Raw genomic sequence first — 18,116 nt, 5'->3', positions numbered from 1 at the left:
GTCAGGTCGTTTACATGGTGAAAAAAAATGAATAACGAGTATGGAAGAGATTCAAGCTGTGCTGCTTTTGCTGGTTATGTATAGGTTTACTAAAGAGGTAATTAACAACGACAGAAAAGAGCACTAATAGGCAGATTCGGCAGCATGCAGCATATTCAGAAAGCTTGTAAAGCTAGATTTAAAATGACAATGTATATTATTATCAGCTATTACGGACATTGAACGTGAGATGGCTGAGACGAGCGCGCGCCATCAGACAGAGAGCAAGACTGATATTTACTGAACGCAGACCGAACCTCGCAAAAGACTTTTAAAAATGCCGAGTTGAAATAAAATGCTGCGTGAGCTAAGTCAATCAGAATGTTTAGCGCCCAAGTCCCGCCCTCGAAAGTTCCTGAATTTGAAAAAGTATTACTTTGAGTGCAGGGCCGTTTGGAGGGGGAAATATTTACCCGGAACTTCCTTTAGACCCTGCGGTCGAAACACACCGAGTACCACCCAAAGTTCCTGGGGAAAGTTCCTGCGGTGGAAACGGGGCTATTGACTCCCATTCATTTTTGCATCCCTATGACAGCGAATAACTATCTGAGGCGTTTAAAGACTCCATTTGTCCATTGTTTATTTCTAAAGAAACACGACAATGCATAAAAGGCTCCGTTACCTTGTATCTTACACTATCGCCCCGCAGAAGCTGTTTTTGTAAAAATAGGCTAACGATTGCGTCATAACCAACGCGACTCTGTCGCACAGTTGAGAAATTACCGTATAGACAGGAGGAGACGCTCAGAAGCAATCTTTTACTGTCTATGAGACAGTCGGGGGGACGTGGAGACATAAAGTCTAATAAAGTCAAGGGGGAAGAATGGGGAGAAGCCAACAGTGAGCCAAAAGCAACGGGAGAAAACATTTAAACAACGTGATTCAGATTTCACTTTCCACATCTACTAGAAGACCTACAGCTGTCCGACAGGAGGCTCACGTCACATCTACGTCCTCAAGCTCAGTCTGAGCCGGCGCAGTTCGCTCAGCCATCAGGAAGAGATGCTTCTAATTGACTTCACAATTCGCTGTTGAAGTCTATGGGGTCGCTGTGTCCGTTTCTTTTCCTGTCTATGTGTGGAGGCTGCCGGCCGCACGCAGTAGAGAGAGTGGGGAGACGCTCATTTGGGCTGATTTTGTTTGGAAACTGGTGACGGTCACATCCTTCCTGCCTACTCCTTTTGAGCATTATATCAACTTTTTTTTTTTTTTTGAACCTATATTTTAATTTACTTAATCATTTGCACATGTATCCTTCTTTAGTTTCGCCAATTGGGTTGAAACTTGTAACTATGTTGAACTTTGTGGATGCTCAAATCAGAGCTGGTCAGTCCCTCAGCTCATTTACTCCAGTCCTGTACTGAAGTTCACTGTTTGAGTCTCTGTGCTTTACTGGAGTATTATTCTTTCTGTAATCTTATGACTTTACCTTCGCTGCATCTGAAAGACAAATATCGTCCTCTTTACTCCTCTACATTTCTATCAGCGAAGTGGAAAGTCGTTTCTGTCGCAGCTCTGAAAGTCAGTGATGATTTTTTTCTTCTTTAAAAGGTGTTTGGGTTTTTGCAGAAAGCCTTTCAGGAATCACTCTTGTAGAGTCTCGTGAAGTTCAATGATTTCACAGCATTTATTAAACACTGATTTATAGTTTAGAGCAAAATGACGGAAGAAGACGGATGTCCAAATGCTCATTTAGTGGAGTATTGACATAAACAAAGTTGATTCTGTCTTCAGTGAAGGTGAACAGTGTGAGAATATCAGATGTGTATCAGTGTATTGGATCCGTGCATTCGGCCTTAAAGTGACAGCAGCTTTGTAACTTTTCTACAAGTATTTAAATGAGTTTAAGTTAGTCGTCTGCTAGTGTGTCAGATGGAGCGTCACTGACTGGCTTAAACCATGATGGCATAATGTGCATTTAGACAACTATAATACAATAATGCGGCGACATAAAGAAGGACATTTACTTTTGAGACTTAAGTACTTTTAAAAACAAATACTTCTGTACTTTTACTTAACAGTTTGTACAATTTTCACTTGTAGTGTAGTAATATTTGACCTGCAGTACTTTTACTCAAGTAATGAAGTTGTGTACTTTGTCCACCTCAGGCTCAAATAAATAAAGATGATGATGATTAATTCAATATGAAACTTTGAGAACTGACAAAGTACATCACCACATCTACACATTTAAATGAAGATAAAGAGAGTGCGAGTCGTGCGTGAACAAAACAAAATGCTGACATCTCCAAGAACGTTAATAATCCAGAGAGAGGGAAAACAAGGAAAAAACGCTTGAGGGGGAAAACAAATATTTTTATTTAAGAAACAAAATGTGTACAGCTCTGGAAAAAAAAAGAGACCATTTTACTTTAAGAAATCAATGTTAAGAGGTCTCTTAATTTTTTCCAGAGCTGTATAGAAGTGCAAGAATAATCAATCACTTAAAATCTACTGTATATGAAACGAGTTTGGAAACGTGGAGCTGTTGAGAGACGACTAAAACAATCTGAATGTGTGATTGACGGATGTCATTTCATTACGGACTGCACTGGAACCCGCTGGCCAACCATCTTCACAAGCCGATGAATTAAGGATACGGACAGGTGTCACACACCTCACCTGCCACGGTTATTCACTACAGGCCACAGAGGAAAAGAGGAAAGAGATCCGGTAACCCAAAAAAGCCCGAATGGTCCCAGAATGCCTGAGTGAGCCCACTTTAACAGCTTCCTCCTGACTCTCGGCGACTGCAGTCTGAGGAAGAGGAATGTACCGGGGTAAAGGCTTCCCTCTGACCTCATTCAGCTCAGAGGTCAAGCGAAGCTAAACGAATGTCCCTTTATTAACACGACCGGAGTCCCGGAGACGTGATTCCCATCAGGTTTAGTTTGGGTGGCGTTCAGAGCGTCCGGCGCTGTTTAACATCGGCGCAGAGTGGTCACTGGTTGGGTTTGGTCCCGCTGTCCTTCCCTTCACCTGCCAATGACACACAGCACAACAACATCTGATGAGGAGCGCACATCCTGCGGACATTGCTTAGGCTTACAATTTAGGCAACTCATTTTTCTCTTCATATCAAGGACAAGTTGCATTAACTTAGCCACTATGCTAAAGGGATACGCCACTGCTGTTTCATATTAAACTGTTATTCCCTTAAATAAAGCGAGTTGATACATACACTGCAAAAAATGCTCTTCTTACTCAGTATTTTTGTCTTGTTTATAGTCCAAATATCTAAAACATTCTTACATTAAGAAACATTTACTAGACAAGTAACACATTTTTTTTGGGGGGGGCAAAAATAACTCAAAATGAAGAGAGTTTTTGCTTAAAATAAGATAAATAATCTGCCAATGGGGTGAGAAAAATAATCTTAATTCAAACAGAAAACAAGATTATTTTTCTCACCCCATTGGCAGATTATTGATCTTATTTTAAGCAAAAACTCTCTTCATTTTGAGTTATTTTTCCCCAAAACAAGACAATTACTTTTACTTGTCTAGTAAATACTTCTTGTTTTAAAGGAATTTTTAGGCATTTGGACTAGAAACAAGACAAAAATACTGAGTATGAAAAGCAGTTTTTGCAGTGTATCTCTCTCGTCTCTATAAGCCCAGTTCATTCACTATGGTACCAAACAGAGATCAAGTTAGCAGTGACCTAACTCCTCCACGTGTCCTCTATTTAAATACAGTTACACCAATAGTTGAACGATCAAGTATGGGGACATAAAATAAAACGTGGCTTTTCTAAGCGGGTTTAAAAGGAGAACTATAATGTGTGGCGGATTAGCACTTCTGAGAGTACTTCGGCTCGGCGCAGTAAAAAGTCCCGGCTGAAAAATCCTCCCTCTCTCTCTCATTTCCGTCAATAGGAGGAGAGGATTTTTCAGCCGGGACTTTTTACTGCGCCGAGCCGAAGTACTCTCAAAAGTGTATTTAAATAGGGGAAAAAGTGGAGGTGTTTGGTGGCTGCTAACTTGATCTCTGTTTGGTACCATAGTAAATGAACTGGGCTTAGTGGGCTAAGCTAATGCTATCAATATGTCAATGTATCAACTCGCTTTATTAAAGGGAATAACAAAGTTTAATATGAAAAAGCAGGGGGAGTATCCCTTTAAAGGGTTTTTTTACATTTCGTATAAATTGTATCTTAATTTTAATAATTTTCACCTCTGAGTGCAGACCTTAAATTCCCCTTCACTGCGATATGGCTGAAGATCAGCATGCCTACAGCTGAATCACAATCATGACAGTGCCATATCGCATGGCTACGAGTATGATATTGCTATATATATATATATATGCAGGTCTGAATGACAGGAAAGGATGCATATTTACAAATGACATGAAGTTGACCAGACAAAACATGAAATATTTTGTGTTCATATTGTCTGCAATGAAATACAAGTCAAAGTAAATTTAGAAATCACTACTTTCTTATTTTATTTGCGTTTTCCAAACTGTCCCAACTTTTTCTGATTTGGGGTTGTAATAAACCGGTTATTTCCTTGTAGTGACGTCAGAAATAATAATGTCCGTATCTGACTCGGAGTATCCCAAATGTTCCGTCAGTTGTGATGTTAATAAAGCGTGAGCTGGAGATTTACGGCTCATATTATCCCTCATGATGCAGCGTTTAGACTGAACCTCTTCTACTTCTGCTGACTGAGATGAGAACACATCTTTACAATGCTCTGGGTCTTAAAGGAGTCTGTGTTTGTGATATATGGCCTTATTTCATGCAAAACTATCGCTGGATGCGTTTAAATCTGCTCTAAGTTTGCGTGTTCGTCACCGATCAGACATCCGACTTCAATAAGCCGACAGAAAGCAGGTTAATGCGTTTACATGCCGCGCGAAATCAGGGTAAGAGGCAAAAACGACCTGTTCTGACCGGGTTATGCTTACGCCGTTTATGACCTTACTCCGGTAAAAGAAACGGGTTACCGCGTTTACATGACCATGATCACTGTCGGCTTATTAGGCATAACCGGCTTAAGAACGTGCATGTAAACACACCCACTGATTTCCCTTTGGCTAAACAGCTAGTTGGATAAACTACTTTTTGAGACGGTTCTGGATCTGGGAACCCACAGCAGCCCTCGCTCACATGACCTGAGAGATTAATCTGATGGCATTACGAGCAGATAGAAGCTAGTAATGTCTCCACACTAGACATCAGGATGACTGAAGCAGAGGCAGAATGACTCTTACCGGTGGTGTTGCTGGCTTGAGCGTTCTGTTGCCTGTGAGGAGATCAGACGACCATCAGATATGTATCATTATGATCACATTAACATGAGTGTGTGCAGTCGGCTCACCTGTCGAAGTAGGCCTGTCTCCGTCTGCGCAGCTCCTCTGCGGTTAGCGTCTCCTTTTCACTGCGTCCGGATTCATGAGACGAGCCTGCCGTCACAACCGCACTGGGGCTTATGGGATCACTGCCGCCTATATCCATTACAGACACCATGAAATCAAAAATGACAGTTCTTGTTTTGTACGGAATATTGCAGCATTTATCATAAATTGTTCCTGAATGAATCACTAAAAAAACTCATAAGTGACACAAATGACAATAAACACTCATTAAAGGGATAGTTCACTCAAAAATGGGCGTGTATAATGCGTGTCAATGGGGTGTATTTCTATGAGAGTAAAAAACACACACTAATGAGGCATCTATATATATATATACAGGTCCTTCTAAAAAAATTAGCATATTGTGATAAAGTTCATTATTTTCCCTAATGCAATGATAAAAATTAAACTTTCATATATTTTAGATTCATTGCACACCAACTGAAATATTTCAGGTCTTTTATTGTTTTAATACTGATGATTTTGGCACACGGCTCATGAAAACCCCAAATTCCTGTCTCAAAAAATTAGCATATCATGAAGCGGTTCTCTAAACGAGCTATTAACCTAATCATCTGAATCAACTTATTAACTCTAAACACCTGCAAAAGATTCCTGAGGCTTTTAAAAACTCCCAGCCTGGTTCATTACTCAAAACCGCAATCATGGGTAAGACTGCCGACCGACTGCTGTCCAGAAGGCCATCATTGACACCCTCAAGCGAGAGGGGAAGACACAGAAAGACATTTCTGAACGAATAGGCTGTTCCCAGAGTGCTGTATCAAGGCACCTCAGTGGGAAGTCTGTGGGAAGGAAAAAGTGTGGCAAAAAACGAGAAGAGGTGAGCGGACCCTGAGGAAGATTGTGGAGAAGGACCGATTCCAGACCTTGGGGGACCTGCGGAAGCAGTGGACTGAGTCTGGAGTAGAAACATCCAGAGCCGCCGTGCACAGGCGTGTGCAGGAAATGGGCTACAGGTGCCGCATTCCCCAGGTCAAGACACTTCTGGGCTACAGAGAAGCAGCACTGGACTGGTGCTCAAATTTAGCATGTCATTGGGAAATCAAGGTGCCAGAGTCTGGAGGAAGACTGGGGAGAAGGAAATGCCAAAATGCCTGAAGTCCAGTGTCAAGTCCCCACAGTCAGTGATGGTCTGGGGTGCCATGTCATCTGCTGGTGTTGGTCCACTGTGTTTTATCAAGGGCAGGTCAATGCAGCTATCAGGAGATTTTGGAGCACTTCAATGCCTCCATCTGCTGAAAAGCTTTATGGAGATGAAGATTTGGTTTTTCAGCACGACCTGGCACCTGCTCACAGTGCCAAAACCACTGGTAAATGGTTTAGTGACCATGGTATTACTGTGCTCAACTCTCCTGACCTGAACCCCATAGAGAATCTGTGGGATATTGAGAAGAGAAAGTTGAGAGACGCCAGACCCAACCCTCTGGATGAGCTTAAGGCCGCTATCGAAGCATCCTGGGCCTCCAGAACACCTCAGCAGTGCCACAGGCTGATCGCCTCCAGAACACCTCAGCAGTGCCACAGGCTGATCGCCTCCAGAACACCTCAGCAGTGCCACAGGCTGATCGCCTCCAGAACACCTCAGCAGAGCCACAGGCTGATCGCCTCCAGAACACCTCAGCAGTGCCACAGGCTGATCGCCTCCAGAACACCTCAGCAGCGCCACAGGCTGATCGCCTCCAGAACACCTCAGCAGCGCCACAGGCTGATCGCCTCCAGAACACCTCAGCAGTGCCACAGGCTGATCGCCTCCAGAACACCTCAGCAGTGCCACAGGCTGATCGCCTCCAGAACACCTCAGCAGAGCCACAGGCTGATCGCCTCCAGAACACCTCAGCAGAGCCACAGGCTGATCGCCTCCAGAACACCTCAGCAGTGCCACAGGCTGATCGCCTCCAGAACACCTCAGCAGAGCCACAGGCTGATCGCCTCCAGAACACCTCAGCAGTGCCACAGGCTGATCGCCTCCAGAACACCTCAGCAGTGCCACAGGCTGATCGCCTCCAGAACACCTCAGCAGTGCCACAGGCTGATCGCCTCCAGAACACCTCAGCAGTGCCACAGGCTGATCGCCTCCAGAACACCTCAGCAGCGCCACAGGCTGATCGCCTCCATGCCACGCCGCACTGAAGCAGTCATTTCTGCTAAAGGATTCCCCACCAAGTGTTGAGTGCAGAACTGAACATCATTACTGGAAGATTGACTTAAAACACTTTTCTTTTATTGGTCGGATGAAATATGTTAATTTTTTGAGAAGGACCTGTATATATATATAGATGCCTCATTAGTGTGTGTGTGTTTTTCTCTCTCATAGAAATACACCCCATTGACACGCATTATACGAGCAACGGCTGAGTTAAAAATCTTCATTTGTGTTCGACTGAAGAAACAAACACACCTATGATGCCCTGGGGGTCAGCAGATCAACATCACAGGCTCATTTTTGGGTGAACTATCCCTTTAATGTCACGTTTCTAGCCTTCAGAAGCATTTTAATTTCTCTCATTGTATCGCTCTTCAACATCAGCCTCTATGTAAAGACGTGTGTGTTTCTCACCCTGCATGCTGAGCTGAATGGCTCTGCGCAGGTCGGCCTCCTCGTCCTCCACCTCAATGTCCTGCCTGCTGAGAGCCAGAGCCTTCCTCAGCTCCTCCTCATCCTCATCCACAGGTGTTTCGTCCCCGATGTGTGTGTCTGACACCTGCGGCACTGACAACCTGATCAACGACACACACTCATCAGAGACGCATGTGCACACGCTCGCCAGGTAAATTAGTAAAACACACATTTTTATCAACTCATATGTGATTAATAGCGGTCAGTGTTTGGGTAGTTACTCAAAAAGAGTAATTAGTTACTAGTTACTTCTGTAAATTGTAATGAGATTACTTTCCTAGTTACTGCATTTGAAAAGTAACTTCACTACTTATTACTTTACTTTCCCGTTTCTTCATTTAGAGTGTAGATACATGGTCAAGCATCATAGCCCTATCATCACTTATCCTGTCAGCATAGGGTTTATGGTATAAATGTTTACAAAATGGCATGTAAAATCCACAAACAACAGGGTAAAGGAGGCTTTAATGGGGTCGTTTTAAAATGTCAACTAGATTTTTTTTTGTTGCTGTGTTCATAAAGCCGCGTCATGCACGATACTATGCAAACGTATGGAGGAGATGCAAGCACAGCGGTCAAACGGTCTGGTAATGTTTACATTAAAAACGAAAGAAAAGTAGCGCAATGGAATACAAAAAAAACAACAACAACAAAAAAACATCCTGTGTGGCATTTAATTGCCCCTCTCCACGCAATTAAGGTTGCATTCGTTGCTATATTAACATGTAGGCTTCCATTCTGTTTTCTTTACAAATTATCACTGGACAGTAGAAGGGTGAAAATGTTTATCTAAAGTGAAAGTAATGTGAAGATCGTCACTGTCCCCGTCTCCCTCTCTCCTCGAACCAGGAGCTACGTCACTCATCGATCTCTATGGTCCCGGTGCCCAGGCAAGCACACGCAGCGCATGCACGGAGAACGTAAACAGATCAAGACTTCACACACAGGCAAACACGACTCGGGTAACGCACGAAAGCACGTTCCTATAGTCTAGTAAAGTAGTGTAGTTACCGATATTTTTAGTGTGATGCTTTACTTCGTTACTCAAAAAAGTAATATCGTTACTGAAATCCATTACTTTGTAACTCGTTACCCCCAACACTGATAGCGGTTCACTTCCGCGATTTAGAGCGATTGCGTTCACGTCAGCAGCGAAGCGTATCAGAGTTCACATGAAACGAACCCTAGACCACCTTTTTAAGCGGATTTGGGTATGGTTCGCGGGTGCAAACCCCAGTTCGGAAGAACACGTCCACATCATCCAAACAAACCGAACTCTGATGTCAATCGAACCCGGGTGCGCACCAAAAGTGCTGGTGTGAAAGCACCCTAAAAGATCCTAATTTTGTTTTCAAGGTCTCCTACAATAAGTTTACATTCATCCAAGGTCAAAAAACAAACAAAGCATACAAAAAAGAGAAAAAAAAGCCTTTAGCCAATCAAGACTAGAGGCGAGCATTATGCAAATTGACTACAGTGTTTGAGGGCGGGGCATAGAACAACCATTCACTACCATGGTACACTCCTGAACAAAATCTTAAGACCAGGGGATTCATTGCAAGTTTTACACATTTCACACTTGTGGATCATAACCGGCTTGTAAGTGCTGCTTCAAAATGCCCAAAGAAGAAACAGGAGCAAGAGACAAAAAACAGAGCAGGCAATTTATTGAAAACTGCATTTAAACTCAAACAACTTTTGAACTTTTTTGAACTTTTGTTCATCAGCTGATCAAAAGTTTAAGACCATAGCCATAAAAAGGTCAAATCTGCACAAAAATATGGCTTTCATGTCATTGTCCTTCAAGCAGTCATACTGTCGAGATCTCCTGATGGCAAAGGCAAAAAGGCTTTCTCTCTTTGAGCGTGGCAGGATTGTTGAGCTGCACAAGCAAGGCCTTTCGCAACACGCCATCGCTGCTGAGGATGGACGCAGTAAGACAGTCATTTTACATTTCTTAAAAAATCCTGAGAGTTATGGGACAACAAAGTCCAGTGGTAGACCCAAAAAGATTTCACCTGCACTGAGCCGCAGGACCCGACGGGTTGTCCGTGAAGACACAGGTCGATCCTCGACCCAAATTAAGGCCCTTACTGATGCTGACTGCAGCCCAATAACCGTAAGACGTCATCTGCTAGAGAAGGGCTTCACGAACAAAAAACGTCTTCAAAGGCCACGTCTCCTCCCACGACACAAACCTGCCCGTTTAGAATTTGCAAGGGAGCACCAAACATGGGACATTGAAAAGGGGAAGAAAGTTTTATTCTCTGACGAGAAGACATTTAACCTGGACGGTCCTGATGGCTTCCAACGTTACTGGCATGACCAGGAGATCCCACCTGAGATGTTTTCTGCACAGTGGAGGAGGCTCCGTCATGATCTGGGCTGCTTTTTCCTTCAGTGGGAGAATGGAGCTTCAGGTTGTGCAGGGGCGTCAAACGGCGACTGGTTACGTGGATCTGTTGCAGCGGGCAACCCTCTTGACCGATGGCCCCCGTCTGTGCGGTGAAGACTGGGTCTTTCAACAGGACAACGCTGCAATTCACAAAACCTGTCTGACGAAGGACTCCTTCCAGGAGAATAACGTTGCTCTTTTGGACCATCCTGCGTGCTCCCCTGATCTAAATCCCATTGAGAACATGTGGGGATGGATGGCAAGGGAAGTTTACAAAAATGGACGTCAGTTCCAGACCGTGGATGCCCTTCGTGAAGCCATCTTCACCACATGCAGCACCGTTCCCACCAGCCTCCTGGAAACAGTCGCATCAAGCATGCCGACACGAGTGTTTGAAGTGATCAACAAGAACGGTGGGGCTGCTCACTACTGAGGCCTTTTTTGACACTTTTAGTACTGTTGTGCGTTTATTTTGGGTTATGTTCTTAAACTTTTGATCAGCTGATGAACGTCCTGATTCAGTTTAAAATGCAGTTTTCAATAACTTGCCTGCTCTGTTTTTTGTCTCTTGCTCCTGTTTCTTCTTTGGGCATTTTGAAGCAGCGCTTACAAGCCGGTTATGACCCACAAGTGCGGAATGTGTAAAACTTGCAATGAATCCCCTGGTCTTAAGATTTTGTTCAGGAGTGTAGTCAATGGTTGTTCGCTCTGCTTTGTTACAACCATTCTTCTAAATATCTTCTTTTGTGTTCAGCAGAAGAAACTCATACAGGCTTGGAACAGCATGGGGGTGAGTAAATGATGACAGAATTCAATGAACCATTCCTTTAATTAATGTTTTGAGGGCAAACCTACCCAGGTTCAGCAGGAAGTGAGACTGAATTACTGATGACTTATTTCAGTTCAGAATCGACTCTTTTTCTTATAGGCGACAAAAACACCATTCATCTTTGAACTTTGAAACTGTGCAGACCTTTTACTTTCACAAACAGCTCTATTACACAACACATGAAAGGGAATATCCCAAAAAGCATTTGATGCAGATCTAGCCGTGGATTATCCTTTGTATTTAATCCATGCTATGATGAAATTACGGGTACGGGGTTTGTTATGGGTGTCAAATTGACCTCCATTGTAGCTTGTCAGAGACTAAATGAATATAAAATGACAAATTAACGAACTTTGAGAAGACAAATTACTTTTTATGTTTAAAAAGTAAAACATTACTACTTGAAGAGACTTTAAAGGACTAAAATTGAGTATAAATCGTATCTAACACTATTTGTACCTAGTGTTGGTAGTATTTATTGCTATCTGTACTTCCTTTAGATTTTTGTTGTCTGATTCTCAAGCCCGTGTGAGGGTACAATAATTTTCTCATGTGTCCTTTCAGTGCTGCGACAGTCTAGTAATTGAGATCCAGTAAAACTAAAAACATCCTTTGACAGATCTGTATGTACTGTGAAACTGTGAATTCTCATTGGATGATTCAGAAGAGGAGTCTTCAATTTAAGTTGAAATGTTGAATTTTGTACCTGATTTGTTGCTGTTTTTCAAAGTGTTGTTTTGTGGCGAATTAAATGAAAAAAATGGACCATGTTTCAGTTCAATTGAACACTGTTTAAATCAGAGAAATGGTATTGTTATATCTGACCATTTGACTAAGATTTGGACTGCCCTTTTAAGTTTGTTTGCTGATTGTAAATATATTATACTGATTATTTGAGAAAGTAAGGAGTCTGACGCCATTCTTGTTTATTGTAAACTGTTTTTGATCTCTGTTTTTGGTTTATACCGTATTTCCTCAAATAAAAGCCTGCAGTCAATTAAACGCCGGGCCTCTGATAGTGGCCGGGGGGCGTGGTCAACACGAACAGATAAAGGCCGGTCTCAAATAAAGGCCGGTCTCAAATAAAGGCCGGGGGAAATGAGTGGATAATCTCCTAAATGCCGTTAATTTAATGCGAAACCATCCTGATGCCACTCGCCCCGGTGCGAGTCATGCCAGTGCGACACACACTAATCCTGGTCTCTTCTATAGTTAACCTAAACACTTCACAGGGATTGCTTTGTAAATTAAATTGGGAATATAACGGATACATGTGCCAAATAAGCTACTGTAGTCTATAAGAGATGCGACGTCTGTGAGAATGCCGTGTCAGGCAGGCTACAGATATCGATCTTCACAGTGTGCTTCTCAATCTGCTCCGTCAGTAGTCAGGGCACTGGTCAGGGAGTCCTCTCGTCTCTTTTATGTCTTAAGGGTGTCGCACCCAAGCCTCGAAGCTCAGCTCCGCACAGCCCCGCGTCTCACGCCTCGTTTATACTTCCGCCTGTCTCCGCTGACTGCGCGCCGCGCGCTCCTCCCCAAACGGACGAGGCGTTTATATTTGCGCTCGCCGTTGTGCTATTCTTTGAAACGACAGAGGGCGATTCGGAGTAATTGTTCTATAAACCAACGTGTCGAGTAGAAGTGGGCTAACGTGCACAGGTGATGATATTTATTTGAGTATATTTCACCAGAAAACACACTACAAAAGAATCGTGTAAAACTCAGTAAACCTTGTCTTGTTATTATTACTTGTGACATGAGAACAAAATATGCACTAAATTAACAATCTCTTAAATATTTCCTAATTTCACTAAACTTTAATGCTGTGATTTATTTATTTATTTGCTTAAACCTGGATCTTTATTTAAATGGCTTATTTCTGCTTTTGTAGGCTCATTCAGTGAATATAAGCACCTCATGTGCAAACTGTGGGCTGGTGTGATGAGACGTCATGCTCGGCTAGATTCGCCGAGAACTCGTTCATCTTCAGATGCAGAGCTGCGCGCGCTGTTTACAAAAAATGCGTATTATTTTGTTGTATGGTGATATTTTTGCAAATGTTTCTTAAATAAATCAATGATATTTGTCCACTGGAACGATCACTTTAAATTGAAAACGGTTTGCATAAAGCAATTATATTTCAAACAGAGGGAATTAGAAATACAGGCCTGCCCCTAATAAAAGCCTGCTTCAAATAAAAGCCGGTTCCCGTCGGCAGTTCAGGTGAATAAAGGCCTGGTCTATATTTGAGGAATTACGGTATATTATATTGTCTATTTCTTTTTGGGTTAGGGTTTAAGAAAAAGTTTTAAAATCAATTTAAAATCAACAAAAATGGCGTCAAACTCCCTACTTTCCCAAACAACAAAACAGAAAACCGGCAAAGGGTCAGATATAACAATAAAGGTCCTCTGATATAAACAGTGCTCAATTTAAACAAGCAAACAAGCAATACTCACAGTCTCTAATATTCTTATTCTCAGTCAAACTTTTCTAACACACAAACAAACTCTGCACTATACAGATCACAAAACTCTCTCAAAACACAAGATCACAAGTGATGACATGCTTTTTAAAATACTGTGGACCAATCAGGACATAGCATGAATCAGCCTGCAGGAACCAATCAGATGAACTTCCTGGACAGACACACACAGAGGCTGCATCCAAAATCTGGAAAATGTGGCCTTTGGAGGACATATTTCAAGGCAGGAAGGCATCAAGGCACAGCCAAATCTAATGTTAGCTTCACTTCCTGTCTGCTGAGAGACCTTTATCTGATCTGAGTTTTGAAGGCAGCACACATGTATCTTTCACTGCCTTTGATATCCCACAATCCTGTGCTTTTCATTCAGTGACAGTTGAGCTGGGAAAATAAGATGGCGTCCGAAAGTTGCATTTGAGGGTCAGTTTGTATTTAAATGTATGTTTTTGTTACCAACATTTTCCACTTCTGATGTCATTTCTAGCGAGAAATGACTAATGTAGTAATTAAATATGTTTAATTTAGGGCTGTCAATCGATTAAAATATTTAATCGCGATTAATCGCATGAATGTCGTGAGTTAACTCACGATTAATCGCAATTTAATCGCACATTTTTAGCAATTGTAAATGTGTCTTAAATTAAGTTTAAATTAAGTTTTTAATACTCTAATCAACATGGGTATGGACAAATATACATGCTTTATACAAATGTACATTTATTATTAGTGAAACCATACTTATTCAATAATAATCAATACAGCATGAAGACTAGACGTATCAAAGGTCATAGATGTTTATCTAAGAAATTGTTCATGTCTCTTAAACCTAAACTTAAAAATTAAGAGTAAGTAGTGATTTCTCTCATTTTAAGAATATAAAGGGAGTTTTTACACTGGCAGTTTAATTCAGAGCAGGGCACAGTTCGCATAAAAAATTGTTAATGTGAAAGAACCACACCATACCTGGAGGAGGTCCGTACTCCACGAGTAGGAATATAGTGCGGCCCCTTTAAGAGATCCGCATTCCCTATTGAACTGCCGGTATTTTGCGCGTGTGCGCCGAACTGGGCCGCGATTCACATGGACAGTGTGAAGAACACGGTCTTGGGAGCGCTCTCGTTCAGGAAAGTAACCTGTGCATTCACTTTAGCCGATTGTAATGTATATAGTTCATTAAACAGGTGTACTGTAAGCGGTGATGTGTTGATGATTTACCTCAGACATGAGCGAGAGTGAGCTGCAGTGCATCGCGCTCAGAGAATGTGCTCAGTGAAAAAACACACTTTTCTTTCTGGAGTCTAATAAAAGTTCAGTCCCTCCAGGATTTCACGATATTTTTTTGTGATTTTTGCGATCAATATGACTGAATTTGTGAAGGTAATTTCCAGAAATTTGTGAACAATTTTGCGATGTTTTTTTTAATAATTAAGATACCACATTTACCATATTATGTATTATGTTAGATGCACAATAGTCATACACAACAATAGAACAAACAAAATGCACAAATCTTGTTTATTTTGGTATCTTACAAAAAAGGCCAGTGGTGTACTATTAGCTTTAATAACATGATCACTTAGGGTGGGAAATATCTGGGAAAAGTAAATACAGCAAAAAGCAGTTGCCTTAGGCTATATAAAAAGTTCTCAAATAATTAATTACGGTAATCAAGTAGACAGTCAGTAATAAAATAAGAACTAATAAACAAATGATATGAGGACAAATAACTACAATGATAAATAAATACAAAAATGCTTTTTTAAGTTGTTTTTTTAATCGTTTAAGGGCTACTGTTATTTAATTTTTTTTCAGTGGTTGTTATTTGATAGGTAGCCTAGGTCTCTTTCACTTTAAAGATTACTGCCTACAGTAATACACGGACCCAATAGCCAATATTGAAACACTTCCCAAACCTATTCACTCAAGACACTGCCAAGACGGACATTTAGGGTGCGTTCACACTTGTCATGTTTGGTTCGATTAAAACGAACCCTGGTGCGATTACTCGGTTAGTGCGGTTCATTTGGACATATGTGAACGCTGCCATCCGAACCCTGGAGCGCACCAAACAAGCGGACCGAGAGCGCTAAAAAGATGGGTCTCGGTCCGCTTCCAAACCAACTCTGGTGCGGTTCGATTGATATATGAACGCAACACGGACCAAAGACATGTAAACGAACCAAAAACAGGACGTGATATCACAAGATGCTACGCATAGTCAGCTGATTTGACGACACGTAAAGATCGGTGTATCCAAAATGAGTAACGTTAACGTTAGAGGGCAAACGTGGAGCAACGAGGAAGAGCCTCATCAATATTTGGTCAGACGAGCGTGTTTCGAAAATGCTAGAATAAACACACAAAAAGCAAACCTGGCTCTTCTCATCAAATGTTGCCCATACAGACGACAGAACGGCCGTCTCTTTTGCATAAGAGATGCCGATGCCTGTCTCTTTTCTGCACAACGGAGGAAATCCTGCTGCTGTTTTGAACATTTTGAACATTTTATGAGCTCTTCATGAGTTCTCAGCCGGTAAAAATTATGCCATATGTACACGCATAAAATGACCGTGTGTAATCCAGCACACAGCGTTGTTTTGAATGTTCGGTAAGCAAGTGAGACGAGATGGCAGGCGAGAAAGATTTACTTTCGCTTTTACAAAGACACACTGTGCAAGCACCCCAACGTCTGTAATCCTCACGAAAACAATGTATTTAAGCTTTAAATAAATTAGAGATAGTTCAGTTAGATATTTATTATTATTTATTTATTTTGTTTGTTATTGAAAATACATTTTTTGTGATTATTTTGCGGTGAAATGGCAAATTATGCAGGATCGCAAAAAAATGCGACATTTTTCTGATTTTGCATTGTATTCAGCGATCGCGGAATCGTAAAAAACTGGAGGGACTGAAAGTTAAACAGAAAATATGGTAGCTTATGTAAGCAAAAACTGCACTTTTGGTTTAGAATATTAATGTTAACGTCAACCCTTTTCTTTCCCTATTAAAGGGGGGATGAAACACTCAGTTTCAGTCAGTGTCATGTCAATCTTGAGTACCTATAGAGTAGCATTGCATCCTGCATATCTCCGAAAAGTCTTTATTTTTTTAATAATTATATAAGAAAGATGCGCTGTTCCGAGTCTTTCCGAAAAAAGCCGAGCGGGTGGGGGCGTATCGTGTGAGCGGAGCTAAATAATGACGTGTGCGCGCCGCTGTTATTGTGTTGAGTCGAGTGCGTCGTAAAGCTGTGTCATCCCTAACAGCGGGAAAAAAACTTTATTCAAAATAAAAATATGGCTTTTAATCAGATCCAGCCATACATCTATGATCCGGAATCAGACCCAGAGGCTGCAGTTGAACAGGAGCAGCAGCAAAAACGACTAGAGCAGGACGTCTCTATGTGCTACAAGTTATACACTAACTATATAATATGCTTAGCGGCTTGTGTTATTTACATATTTATACTTGAATTATATCGTCGTATTTTTGTCTTTGAAGGTGTACATGTGGGAAGTGCAGTTGTGCACGTGTGTTTGTGTGTTAAAAATAATTTGCGTTAACGTGTTAAGGCGTTAACTTTCACAGCCCTAGTTTAATTCCAACCAAAGCTCGCTCTATTTTGCTGTTTATCATTAAACTGTTACACTGCCTTAGAAGTCTGTCCGCTTCGTGAGGTGCCTTCATGCACAAAACGCTGCTTTACAAGCCATTGCCTGATAAGGCAGCGAGTCAACGAGTCTATGTCCAGGTTTTCGGACGCAGCCTGAGGCTCACTAAACAGAGATGTCACAAAATACAAACCATTAGGGGTGACCCAGAATAGTCGAAGATTCGATGCATCGATATGCGGAGCCGGATTCGACCACCGATCTCACAGTCGTATCTTCGCGGGTGTGCGGCCCCTTTAAGGGCGCTGAGCTTGGGGACGGGAAGCTCAGTGCGGCGGCGCGTCTTTAAAATTCAAACACATTCAATGAGTTTACACACCGGCGGCAGCATTCGGTTCCTGTCCACGGCGACTCAGGAATTTGTTCTAAATCCTGCCGCGCCACAGAGTGCCATTTCAGGTTTAATATTACATTTATATTATATTTCCCTCAAATCGTCAATGTACTGATTTCACCCTGTGCTACAAGATACACTCATCGTGCAGCTCTTGCGGCGCTGAGCTTCAGTCCGGTGTGCGACCCCCTTTAGGCTCAATCGGCTTAAGAACGTGCGTGTAAACACACTCAGTGCTCTTTTCCTCTCTAGGCAGGGAGATTTTTTTGGGGTTTATTTATCAAAATGGTCTTTTATATATTTGTGTGATGTTCTGTGTTTCGATCGCGGCTTTAACATGTTATGAGAAAATGGTT

At 41.9% G+C, this 18,116-nt stretch overlaps 1 protein-coding gene across 2 annotated transcripts in view; it reads right to left on the bottom strand.

The window, feature by feature from the left end:
* Positions 1-2,334: 2,334 nt before the first annotated feature.
* Positions 2,335-18,116, bottom strand: part of atxn3 (ataxin 3) — a 29,537-nt gene continuing 13,755 nt past the window's right edge. For both annotated transcript variants that reach the window (XM_067456292.1, XM_067456293.1), the window contains 4 exons: positions 7,981-8,141; positions 5,366-5,492; positions 5,259-5,290; positions 2,335-3,018 (listed from right to left, as the gene is read on the bottom strand). In XM_067456292.1, the coding sequence (XP_067312393.1) occupies positions 2,981-3,018; positions 5,259-5,290; positions 5,366-5,492; positions 7,981-8,141 (358 nt within the window). In that variant the 3' untranslated portion in view covers positions 2,335-2,980. The remainder of the gene's footprint in view (positions 3,019-5,258; positions 5,291-5,365; positions 5,493-7,980; positions 8,142-18,116) is intronic.

Source organism: Pseudorasbora parva, chromosome 10 (genome assembly GCF_024679245.1).
Source record: "Pseudorasbora parva isolate DD20220531a chromosome 10, ASM2467924v1, whole genome shotgun sequence".
NCBI lineage: Eukaryota > Metazoa > Chordata > Actinopteri > Cypriniformes > Gobionidae > Pseudorasbora > Pseudorasbora parva.
This window is presented reverse-complemented; position numbering and strand designations above follow the sequence as displayed.